Consider the following 9,324-nt stretch of genomic DNA (forward strand, 5'->3'; position numbering starts at 1 on the left):
CATCTCTTTGCCTGAAACTTAAGAAGATAAAAATGCTTTTTTGGGGGGGGGGCTGTTCTTGACTCTGGCCTATAAACTTTTACCCAACGGAAGAGCTGCTGAAAGGCCTCCCCTTGATCCACATGGGGAAACCAGGGTGTTCTTTCTCGGGACAGCCCTGCTCCCTCCACTGAGCTTCCGGTATTTTATTGGGTTAGAACAGTGTTTCTTGAACCTCGGCAACTTTCATACGTGTGGACTTCAACCCCGGAATTCCCCGGCCAGCAAGGGGGTCTTAGAGTGGCCGAGGTTCAGAAACGCTGGAGTCGAAGGACGATCCGTGCGCCGGCCTGCTTTTTTCGAGGTGGACTACAACTCCCAGCAGGCCCCTCCCGGCCACGCTGGCGAAGGCTGCGGGCGGACGCTCCTCGCCGCGGCCGGCGCGTCAATCCCCGCCCCAGCGCGCCACTTCCGCCAGGAGGGGGCGGTCGAGGGCGGCTATAGGGGCGGAGAGGCGGTGACCTGAAGGGCGAAGACCGTCTAGCCCAGCCGCTCACTGGTGCGTCCGCCGCTTCTCCTTCGGCTGCGTTCGGAGAGCGGAGCCCCATGGCGGCGGTGGGGGTCCTCGGGGGGCTGCTGCGGAGGCGTGAGTGGGCTGCCTCCCCTCCTCCCCAGTCCCCACTCGCTCCTTCCCTCCGCTTTGAGCCGCTGCCCCCCGTCGACTCCCTCCCGGGGTCCCAACACCCCCCGCTTCTCTTCCTGACCCCCCTCCTAAACCCTTTCCTGCCCCCGCCCCCCTTTTCCTGCCCCTGACCCCCCGTAGCTCCCCCCTCCTAACCCCAGCCAGACGCGCAGCCCCCCAAGGCGTTGGACTTCAGTGCCCATCATCCTCAGCCGGCTGGGGAGAAGCGGGTTTGCTCTGGAGGGCCCCATCTCGGGGGGGGCCACCGTGGCAGAGGCGTCCCCCTCGCCGGCGCCCTGCCGAGCTTGCCTGGGGTGGGGTGGGGTGGGGTGGAGCAGGGTCGCCCCCCACCTGCCTTGCAGCCCTTCAGCTTCGGGGGGCGGTGGGGAGGGTGGGGATCCTCTCTCCCCATCCTTTGCCCTCTCTGCAAAGCTCTCGGCCTGCCCCGAGTTCGTCGCCCCCAAATCCCCAGCCAGGTTTCTTAGATCCACCCACAAACTCGCTTTGGCCAAACCCCAGGAAAGTGCCCCCCCGCTGGCTTTTTGCACCCCCTCCGAGCGGCAGAGCCTTCTTGGCACCTGCCCCCCCGCCCCCCTCCTGCTTTCCCTGCGTGCTGCTTCCTTTCCTGCCCGTCCCGCTCTTCCCACCTGTGCTTTTCTGCACGAGGTGCATGCCGCCTGCACCCCTCTCCTGTTGGCGAGCCGGCTGGGAGAGTCATTTATCTATCGTCAGTTGCTCGCTTAATCTCTTTGCCTGCGGCGGGGTTGCAAAACAGGCGAGGCGGGATGTTTTCCCAGGAAAGTGCAGCGTTGGGACCTCTGGCGCCTGCAGACGGGCAGGGAGTGCGCGGGGCTGGGCTCGGCAGCCGTGCGGACCTGCCGAGGAAGGCCACCGCGTTCTCCCCGAGGGCACAAGCAGATCTCGTGCACGGGGACTTTGGAATTAGGCCGCAGAGTCCTTCAGCTTCTAGCCGTCAAGCCTGCCCGCCTCTCCTTCGGGGTGTTCCGACCACGGCAGTTCCATTTCCCAGGATTTGAGGTAGTTCTAGGTGCCGCCCAGGAAAAAAAGGGGTGTTTTGAGGAGCAAGAAGGTAGGTAGGTCCCGTCGTGCTCCTGTGAGAATCTTGGCAAAGTCACCAAAGCTTTGGGATTCGTTAAGTCTCCCAGGAAGCTCCTGTGGCTGAGCCGGGGGGAGAGGGGCCCGGCTAGAACCAAGGCTTAGAGCCGGGAGGGGGCTTCGCATGACCCTGACATTAACTCAGGCCTCTAACACTTGATTTCAGAGTTTCAGGCAGCCCCACTGGAGTCACGAGGGACTCAACGTATGTTTGTTTCTTATGCAATTTAAAGCAGTGTTTCTCAACCTTGGCAACTTTAAGATAGGTGGACTTCAACTCCCAGAATTCCCCAGGGCTGGCTGGGGAATTCTGGGAGTTGAAGTCCACCTATCTTAAAGTTGCCAAGGTTGAGAAACACTGCTGTAGAGGTTGCCCAACTCCTAATGATCCCAGGCGGCAAATAATACAACAATAAAAAAGTCATGAACATCCCAAGGACAAATATATAAATTAAACATCTACACAACCGAAGCTCAACCATCATCTTGCCCAAAGCCTGGGAGGAGAACCAAGTCTTCAGTAGCTTCCTGATCCTCACAGGGTCGGAGCCCTCCTGATCTCTGGGGGGAGGCCTTTCCCGAGGTCCCGCTAGGTGACCCTGCTTAACTGAGGGCACCCAAAGCTCTGCCCAACCTCACCTTTCTGCCTGCATGCACGGACTTTACGGCTGAGCCCAGCTCAAGGACTTCCAGTCAGGGCAGAGCTTTGCCCGCTGCTGCTAATACTCCACTTCTCCTCCCAGATCTCTCAGTTCGTCCTGCTTCCTGCCGCGGCCTCAGGATCATGACATCAAAGCTGCAGCAGCAGCAGCAGCCACAGCAGCAGCTGAATTCCTTGCCCAGTTATGAGACCTTGAAGTTGGAACGGGCGCGCGAGAAGGTGCTCCATGTGGAGCTGAACCGTCCTGAGAAAAGGAATGCCATGAATGTCGCCTTTTGGAGGTAGCACGAAGCCATGCTTCATTTGCACCCGGGGTGGGAGTCACAGGGACAGAAGGGGGCCTGGGCTGCAGGGTGGGAGAATTTAGGGAGGTTTGGCTTCGCTTCGAACGCGTGCTCGTCCACACGTTCGGAAGTAGCCGAACTAAAAATGGGATTCTCCTTTGTTCATGAGGCTGAACCAGGGCAGATTCAGGGAGGGCGGCCTTGCCCTATTGGTCGTGTGCCTTCAGTGGGTCACAGGAAAACGCCTTCCGTCATTACACTGTTTCAGGGGTGTTTGTGAAAAATCTAAGCTAGCTGCCTGCCAACTCAGGTCTCCGAGCATCTCAGTCTGATACGGTCTTGTCTTGTTATAGAGAGATGGTTGAGTGCTTCAACAAGATCGCCCAGGACTCGGAATGCCACGCAGTGGTGCTATCGGGTGCTGGGAAAGTGTTCACTTCAGGTAGGGAGAAGAGACATCGTAGCCGCTGGGAGTCCTTCTCCTCTCTAGATCAGGAAAATCTAGCAAGGGGCCGGCTGGTGTAGACCCGGATCTCTTGGAATCTTTTTCCTAGATAGGATTCCATATCAAACTTTCAGCACTGTCAGAATTCAGAGGTCTTTCACATGGCATGCTGGAAGTCGTGCTAAGTTCCTTTTGGCTTAGTTTTGCAAGTTGGAGAAGCCAGCCCTTGCAGTTTATACTCTAAACCATGTTTAGGGCAGGTTTGCACAGCCCCCTTCCAAAGCTTCCGGAGCAGGGTTTTAAGGAGAAACATGGGTACTTTTTAACACCTGCAAGACAAGGTTGTAATTTTGCTCAGGCTGCTGAGTCCATCAAGTAGCAAAATGGGATCCAAAATTTTGGTCCCACCAGCTTTGGAGAGAACTCCAGGGCCAGATGGTCTCCAGGCCTCATGTTTGGCCTCCTTCTTTTCAGGAATTAAAGAATGCATTTAACTAAAGTAGCACAATTAAATAAAGTAGCCCGTTGTGGCTTAGTCAGCTGAGAGGAGCCAGGCATAGCATGGCTTAGAATGAATGGGCGGGTTGAGCCTGGAGGGCCACAGCCACTCCTGTGGTTCTTCATCCCTGCCCTTCTACAGGCATCGACCTCATGGAGATGGGCAGTGTGTTCGTGATGGCAGAAGGTGACGACGTGGCCCGGAAGGCTTGGAACATCCGTAAGAAGATCCGAGACTATCAGGAGTCGTTCACAGTCCTAGAGAAGGTGCATGGGCTGAGGGACTGTAGTTGGGCAGCTGTGCCAACAAATCACTTCCGTCCACAACTAACGGCGTCTCTGCTTTTCAGTGTCCCAAGCCCATCATTGCTGCCGTTCACGGGGCCTGCATTGGAGGAGGTGAGCTCCGTAACTCACGCGTGGCTGAACCTGTAACTCAGTGTTTCTCAACCATGGCAACTTTAAGCTGGGTGGACTTCAACTCCCAGAATTCTGAGAGTTGAAGTCCACCCAGCTTAAAGTTGCCATGGTTGAGAAACAATGCTGTAACTTGATGTCCCACCAGTTCCTGGAATTGGTTCTATTAATAATCGGCACCCTTGGCTGATTTTTTGTTGACGTAAGTGCTCGGCCCACCATTGTGGATTTCAAGTTAAAGGATGGCATTGTGGATGTATAAATAAGAGGAGAGAATGAACATTAGCAAATGATATCTCTTGCAGGATTAAAGATATCAAGTTGTTTAGCGGGTAACCTTTGCATGGCTGAGGTCACTCAAAGGTGTCCATGCAGATGAGGTTCAAAAAAGACAAGATGAGTGGCCATGCTGTGTGCAGCGCATGTAAAAGATGAGGGGAGTTTAATGGTATGATCGTGGCCACCATCTTGACGTTTTTAACCCCTCTCCAAACACACCTGCATTAATAGTTTGGAGGTGAGGGGTCAAGGACTTTGGTTCACAAAGCTAGGAGGGAATATATCATTCCTTGTTTGTTTTCCCCTGGCTTTTAAGGGCGGACGGTTAGTTGTTTTAGGTACAGAATCTGTTCTGAAGACCTTGACATGCATTTCCCATGTCAGAACGGTGAGAAACAAAAATGTGCTGATTTAGTTGGAATTATGGCAGAATACATTGCTGGACTGGCCTGCTTCTTTTCTTCCTAGTATGCATGGTGTGATTGTGTAGAAATGATATAAATAAATTACGTAGTGGAGGAGGTCCGAGGTCTCTTGGTTTGGTTGGTGATTTCTCCAAGAATTGGCCTACAGTGGTGATTCAGGACAGAAATGGACAGCTTCTGCCAGTTGGCAGCGTGTCGAGGGTTGCCCTCCCAAAGAGGGTGGGGCCAGGAGCTGGCTTGGGAGGGATTCAGATGCTTAAGGGCGGAAAGGGACAGTGTAAGCCTCTGCAGGGTTTGAGGCACTCATTTTGCCTCATAAACTGATCCCAAGGATCTCACAGGCATCCATCCTTCAAGCAAACTGAATTTTTCAGCCCTGACAATTGCATGAGTCAGCTCTGGAAACTGCAAAACTCCAAATTCTGCAACTTTGGAATTGCAGAAGCTAAACAGTATGATCTTGCTTTGCATAAGAATACAGTCTTTCACCTGATTCAGCTGATCCTATAACTGCATTACTGAATTCACACAGCTGCATCTCTTTATCTCTTTACCGAGAAGCACAGGCAAACTCTGGGAATGCTGTGGGATTTCTGGCCGGATCGGGTTCTGCTGTCATTTACTCTCTGAGTAAACACAGGGAGTTCTGGCCAGAAGAGGACGCTGTCTTCCTGGCTGACGCGCCAATGCCTTTGGGGAGGCATTTTTTTCTGCCAGTGGAAGAAGGGAGCCCTATCTCTTAGACATCCCCTGCCTAGCCATCGATCTTAGCTATTTAAAAAGGCCAGTCCCACTGGATGTTGCAGCACTATGGGGTGTTGAGTCTTTTTCCACGAATCACAAATAGGGGCTGTCGTAACCCCTGACTCCCTCGGGGTGGCCAGAGGACAAGTAATGTAGGATCTTGCTTGAAGCTGGGTCGTGTAGGCTGAGATAGGAGTCTGGCCCCTCCTTCTGTCGAGGTTGCTCTACTGGAAGAAAGGTGGGATAAGAGGGTATAAAACCCATTAAACAAGCATGAACTAGACTCTTGATCTTGTCCCTTTGCAGGCATGGATCTCATTTCGGCTTGCGATATTCGCTACTGTACCCAAGACGCTTGGTTCCAGGTTAAGGTGGGTTTGCAGTGACACATTTTTACTCTAGAAACATCTACTTAAGAAGCATCAACGATGCTAACAAACACACGTATACAGGGGGTCCCCAGTTTAAGAACGAGTTATTATTATTTATTAAATTTCTCACCCGCCCATCTCCCCCCAATGGGGGAACTCTGGGCGACTCACACCGAACATTAAAAACATAAATATATATAAATACATAAAACATCAGTTTAAAAGCATTTCTAAAAAAAGGGGAAGGAGAGTCCAAGAGAATGAACAATCTAAGGCTGAAGACAGAAGGCCTGTTCCCAAGGTCTGTCCTTAAGTCGAATTGGTATGTAAGCCAGAACAGTATTATTGTATAATTCTGTCTAAGTCAGTATTTCTCAACCTTGGCAACTTTAAGATGGGTGGACTTCAGCTCCCAGAATTCCCCAGCCAGCTTTGTATTGTATAATTCTGCTTTGTATTGTATAATTGTATTGTATAATTCTGTCTAAGTCAGTATTTCTCAACCTTGGCAACTTTAAGATGGGTGGACTTCAGCTTTGCTGGCTGGGGAATTCTGGGAGCTGAAGTCCACCCATCTTAAAGTTGCCAAGGTTGAGAAACACTAGTATAACTAGTATTGTGTAATGAACTCAAACCATTGTGTGTTTAACTCGAATCACTGTGCATTTAACTTGAATTTTGCTACAATAGGCTCCGTTCTGAACTATGGGTCATCCTTAAACTGGGCATTCTTAACCAGGGACTACCGATACTCCCTTCCTTGGTCTCTGTCTCTCTGTGTTGCTCTTTCTCTCTCATACACACGTGCACATGCACAAATAACCCTACGTGTGTTTATTTCAGTCCATAAACTGGCCAGACATGAGTTTACCCAGGTGGAAGTTGGCAAACACCAACTTCTCCCTTCGTCCTTGCATTGCAAAGTTTCTTCCAAGTATTTAAGGCACGTGGCTGGTGCCGTGATATCTCAGGGCCCGTATCATCCTTTTGAGTAAACCTCAGCTCCATGGATGCCTCTCCCCGGACAACCTTCTCCCTGTTCTTCTTCCTTCAGGAAGTGGACATTGGGCTGGCCGCCGACGTTGGCACGTTACAGCGTTTGCCACGGATCATTGGAAATCGGAGGTGAGAGCGTCGCTTCCTTTCAGCTCGGCGCCCTTCCTCGTCGCGCAAAAAAAGGAGCCACGGTTTCCCCTGCTTTGGATAGTGGCAGCTTTGAGTCGATCTCTGCTCGAAGAGAGTCAGGAATGCCCAGCCTGCAGTTTGCTCAGACGAGCCATGTCAGAGATTTGGGATATTCAGGAGCCCCCATGAAGCCAGCCTCATGTGCTGGAAGGGGGATCCCAGGTTGATTCCCCAAATACAGTCGGGGGGACGGACAGACTGCTGGCCCCCAAAAAAGCCTGCCTACTCTTCTCCGGATTGAGATCTCTCTTACCCCCACTGTTTATGTTCTCTCTCTCCAGCCTAGTGAACGAGCTGGCTTTCACTGCCAGAAAGGTGATGGCCCCAGAGGCGGAGAGCTGCGGCCTCGTCAGGTGGGTCTGTCTCGAAGCCGAGGATGGGGGCTGCAGAAGGTCCTCAATCTTGTGCTTCCACTCAGAGAGCCTCCTTGTCCAACCAGCCCCTTGATTTCCCACCTCGTTGAGGCAAGAAGCTGGAAAGCATATTCTCCAATAGAATGAGAATAGTTGAAGAGAACATGCCCTGGTCTCTGACCACAAAATGCTAAAAATTCTGGCCCATTCACATGCCTCATCTGATCATGTCCGCTTTATCACCCCGTCCCCAACATGGCCCCTTCCTTCCCTACAGGTGGTAACGTGGCCCCCAGATGCCAAAGGGCCAAGAACTCTCCCCTCTATAACTGCAGTCACGCCACAAGGTCCTTTCTAGGAGCCCCCATCTTAAAAAACATGAAACAGTAAATATTATCTGAGTTTTCCTGCCCCCTTGCAAAAGACACCCCCTCCCCCAATCGAGTGCGTTCCAGATGGTTTCACGGACGCATCCGCAGAACTGGTTTGCCTTGCATTCTCCCAAGATTGTCTTGGACTTGCCCGTCTAATCTGTAGCCCCGGGGAATTTCCTGGCTGTTTTGTCTTCCAGGAACTAACCAGGCCTAACCCCTGCTTAGCTTTCAAGACCAGACGAGGTTGGGCGAGTGCTGTCACCTGCAGAAGCATCTGCGACCAGGGGGCATGTATTAATTTCATCAGCTTTGCTGGCTGGGGAATTCTGGGAGTTGAAGTCCACACCTCTTAAAGTTGCTAAGGTTGAGAAGCATTGAGCTAGATGGTCGAGCAAGACTGTGGTTTTTCTCCCACTCCCTTTGGGCTGAAAAAGAAAAGTAGGATTGTCTGGCCCCAAATGCAGCCATTTCCCTGCCTGGCGCCTTCCAGACGCATTGGAATGCCATTCCTGTGAAACCCCCAAACCCAACACTTGCATTCTTGGGCCGGAGGAAGCTGCCAAGATCTCAGAAATTCCTCTGGCTTGGGGCGCATCATCCTCTTTCTCCCCCAGCCGCGTGTTCCGAGATCGGGAGACCATGTTGCAGAGCGCCTTTGATCTGGCCACCGAAATTGCGAGCAAGAGTCCAGTTGCTGTGCAAGGCACCAAAATCAACCTCCTCTACTCCAGGGACCATTCGGTGCCCGAAGGCCTGAAGTACATGGTGAGTGGTGGGTCTTCTTAATACGGGGAGCTTGTGGCGTGCACATGGGAAGGTCTGTGGCTGAACGCCACATAACAGAAAAGCATCAGGGAAGATCCCGGGATGCTCCAGGCAGTTGCAGCGTGCACCATGCACCCCACTTTCTTCCTGGCCCCGGTGCTTGGGGGGACAAGGCAGGTCTTCACGGCCTTGCAGAAGGCCAAGAGGGTTGGGGCTTTGCAGACGTCAGGGAAGAGGGCTGAGGTGCGAGAGCGACACTGGGGAGAGCAGGGGAGAGCCACTTTCTCGAACTCCTTCCTGCCTTCTGACTCTCACCGTCTCTCCTTCAGGCTGCCTGGAATATGAGCATGCTTCAAACCGAAGACATCATCAAGTCCGCCCAAGCTGCTATGGAGAACAAGACCCCCAAGCAGGTGGTCTACTCCAAATTATAGATGGCCGCCAGTGCCCGACCCGAAGCAAAGGGATCGCTCTCTTGCTTTGCAGGGGGCTAAGCCTGGATCCCAGCAGCCAGCAAGGCAGCAGGAACAAGTGCCTTTGAATCACCCCACTGCCCACCCGTCCCTTCCAGCCCACGGGCCAATTCTTTAGGGGCGCTTGGAAACAGAGTGCTTTTTCCCAAGCATGCAGGTTAGCAGCAGAAGAGCATAATTCATGTTTAACTATTGCCAAAAACCTGATTTTAACAAAGATTAAATATGGTTTTAATTATGTGACAGTGGCTACCTTGGTTCTCTATTTTGTTT

General features: G+C 52.5%; 1 protein-coding gene across 2 annotated transcripts; it reads left to right on the plus strand.

Annotated features, from left to right (window-relative positions):
- The first annotated feature begins 461 nt into the window (after window positions 1-461).
- Window positions 462-9,294, plus strand: ECH1 (enoyl-CoA hydratase 1). 2 transcript variants are annotated; one of them, XM_088139811.1, is made up of 10 exons: window positions 462-538; window positions 2,521-2,719; window positions 3,076-3,164; window positions 3,808-3,932; window positions 4,016-4,064; window positions 5,837-5,901; window positions 6,956-7,026; window positions 7,368-7,439; window positions 8,428-8,578; window positions 8,908-9,294. In XM_088139811.1, exons 2-10 carry the CDS (start codon window positions 2,562-2,564, stop codon window positions 9,010-9,012), a joined length of 885 nt encoding a protein of 294 aa, XP_087995937.1. In that variant the 5' UTR covers window positions 462-538; window positions 2,521-2,561; the 3' UTR covers window positions 9,013-9,294. The 2 variants fall into 2 exon arrangements, with proteins under 2 accessions (XP_087995937.1, XP_087995936.1); XM_088139810.1 differs by having other exon boundaries at window positions 471-625.
- Window positions 9,295-9,324: the final 30 nt, after the last annotated feature.

The sequence above is a fragment of the Python bivittatus genome, unplaced genomic scaffold (genome assembly GCF_059951505.1).
Source record: "Python bivittatus isolate LINGU-HERP-01145 unplaced genomic scaffold, Pbiv_v1 ctg000310_np1212, whole genome shotgun sequence".
Classification (NCBI taxonomy): Eukaryota; Metazoa; Chordata; class Lepidosauria; order Squamata; family Pythonidae; genus Python; species Python bivittatus.

Bases quoted from the DNA above. Each gene is read 5' to 3' on its own strand.
- ECH1 (XM_088139810.1), top strand. From the start codon at position 586: ATGGCGGCGGTGGGGGTCCTCGGGGGGCTGCTGCGGAGGC. The intron at 3,165-3,807 runs GTAGGGAGAAGA...GCCCTTCTACAG, and splicing joins TGGGAAAGTGTTCACTTCAG to GCATCGACCTCATGGAGATG. The intron at 7,027-7,367 runs GTGAGAGCGTCG...CTCTCTCTCCAG, and splicing joins CGGATCATTGGAAATCGGAG to CCTAGTGAACGAGCTGGCTT.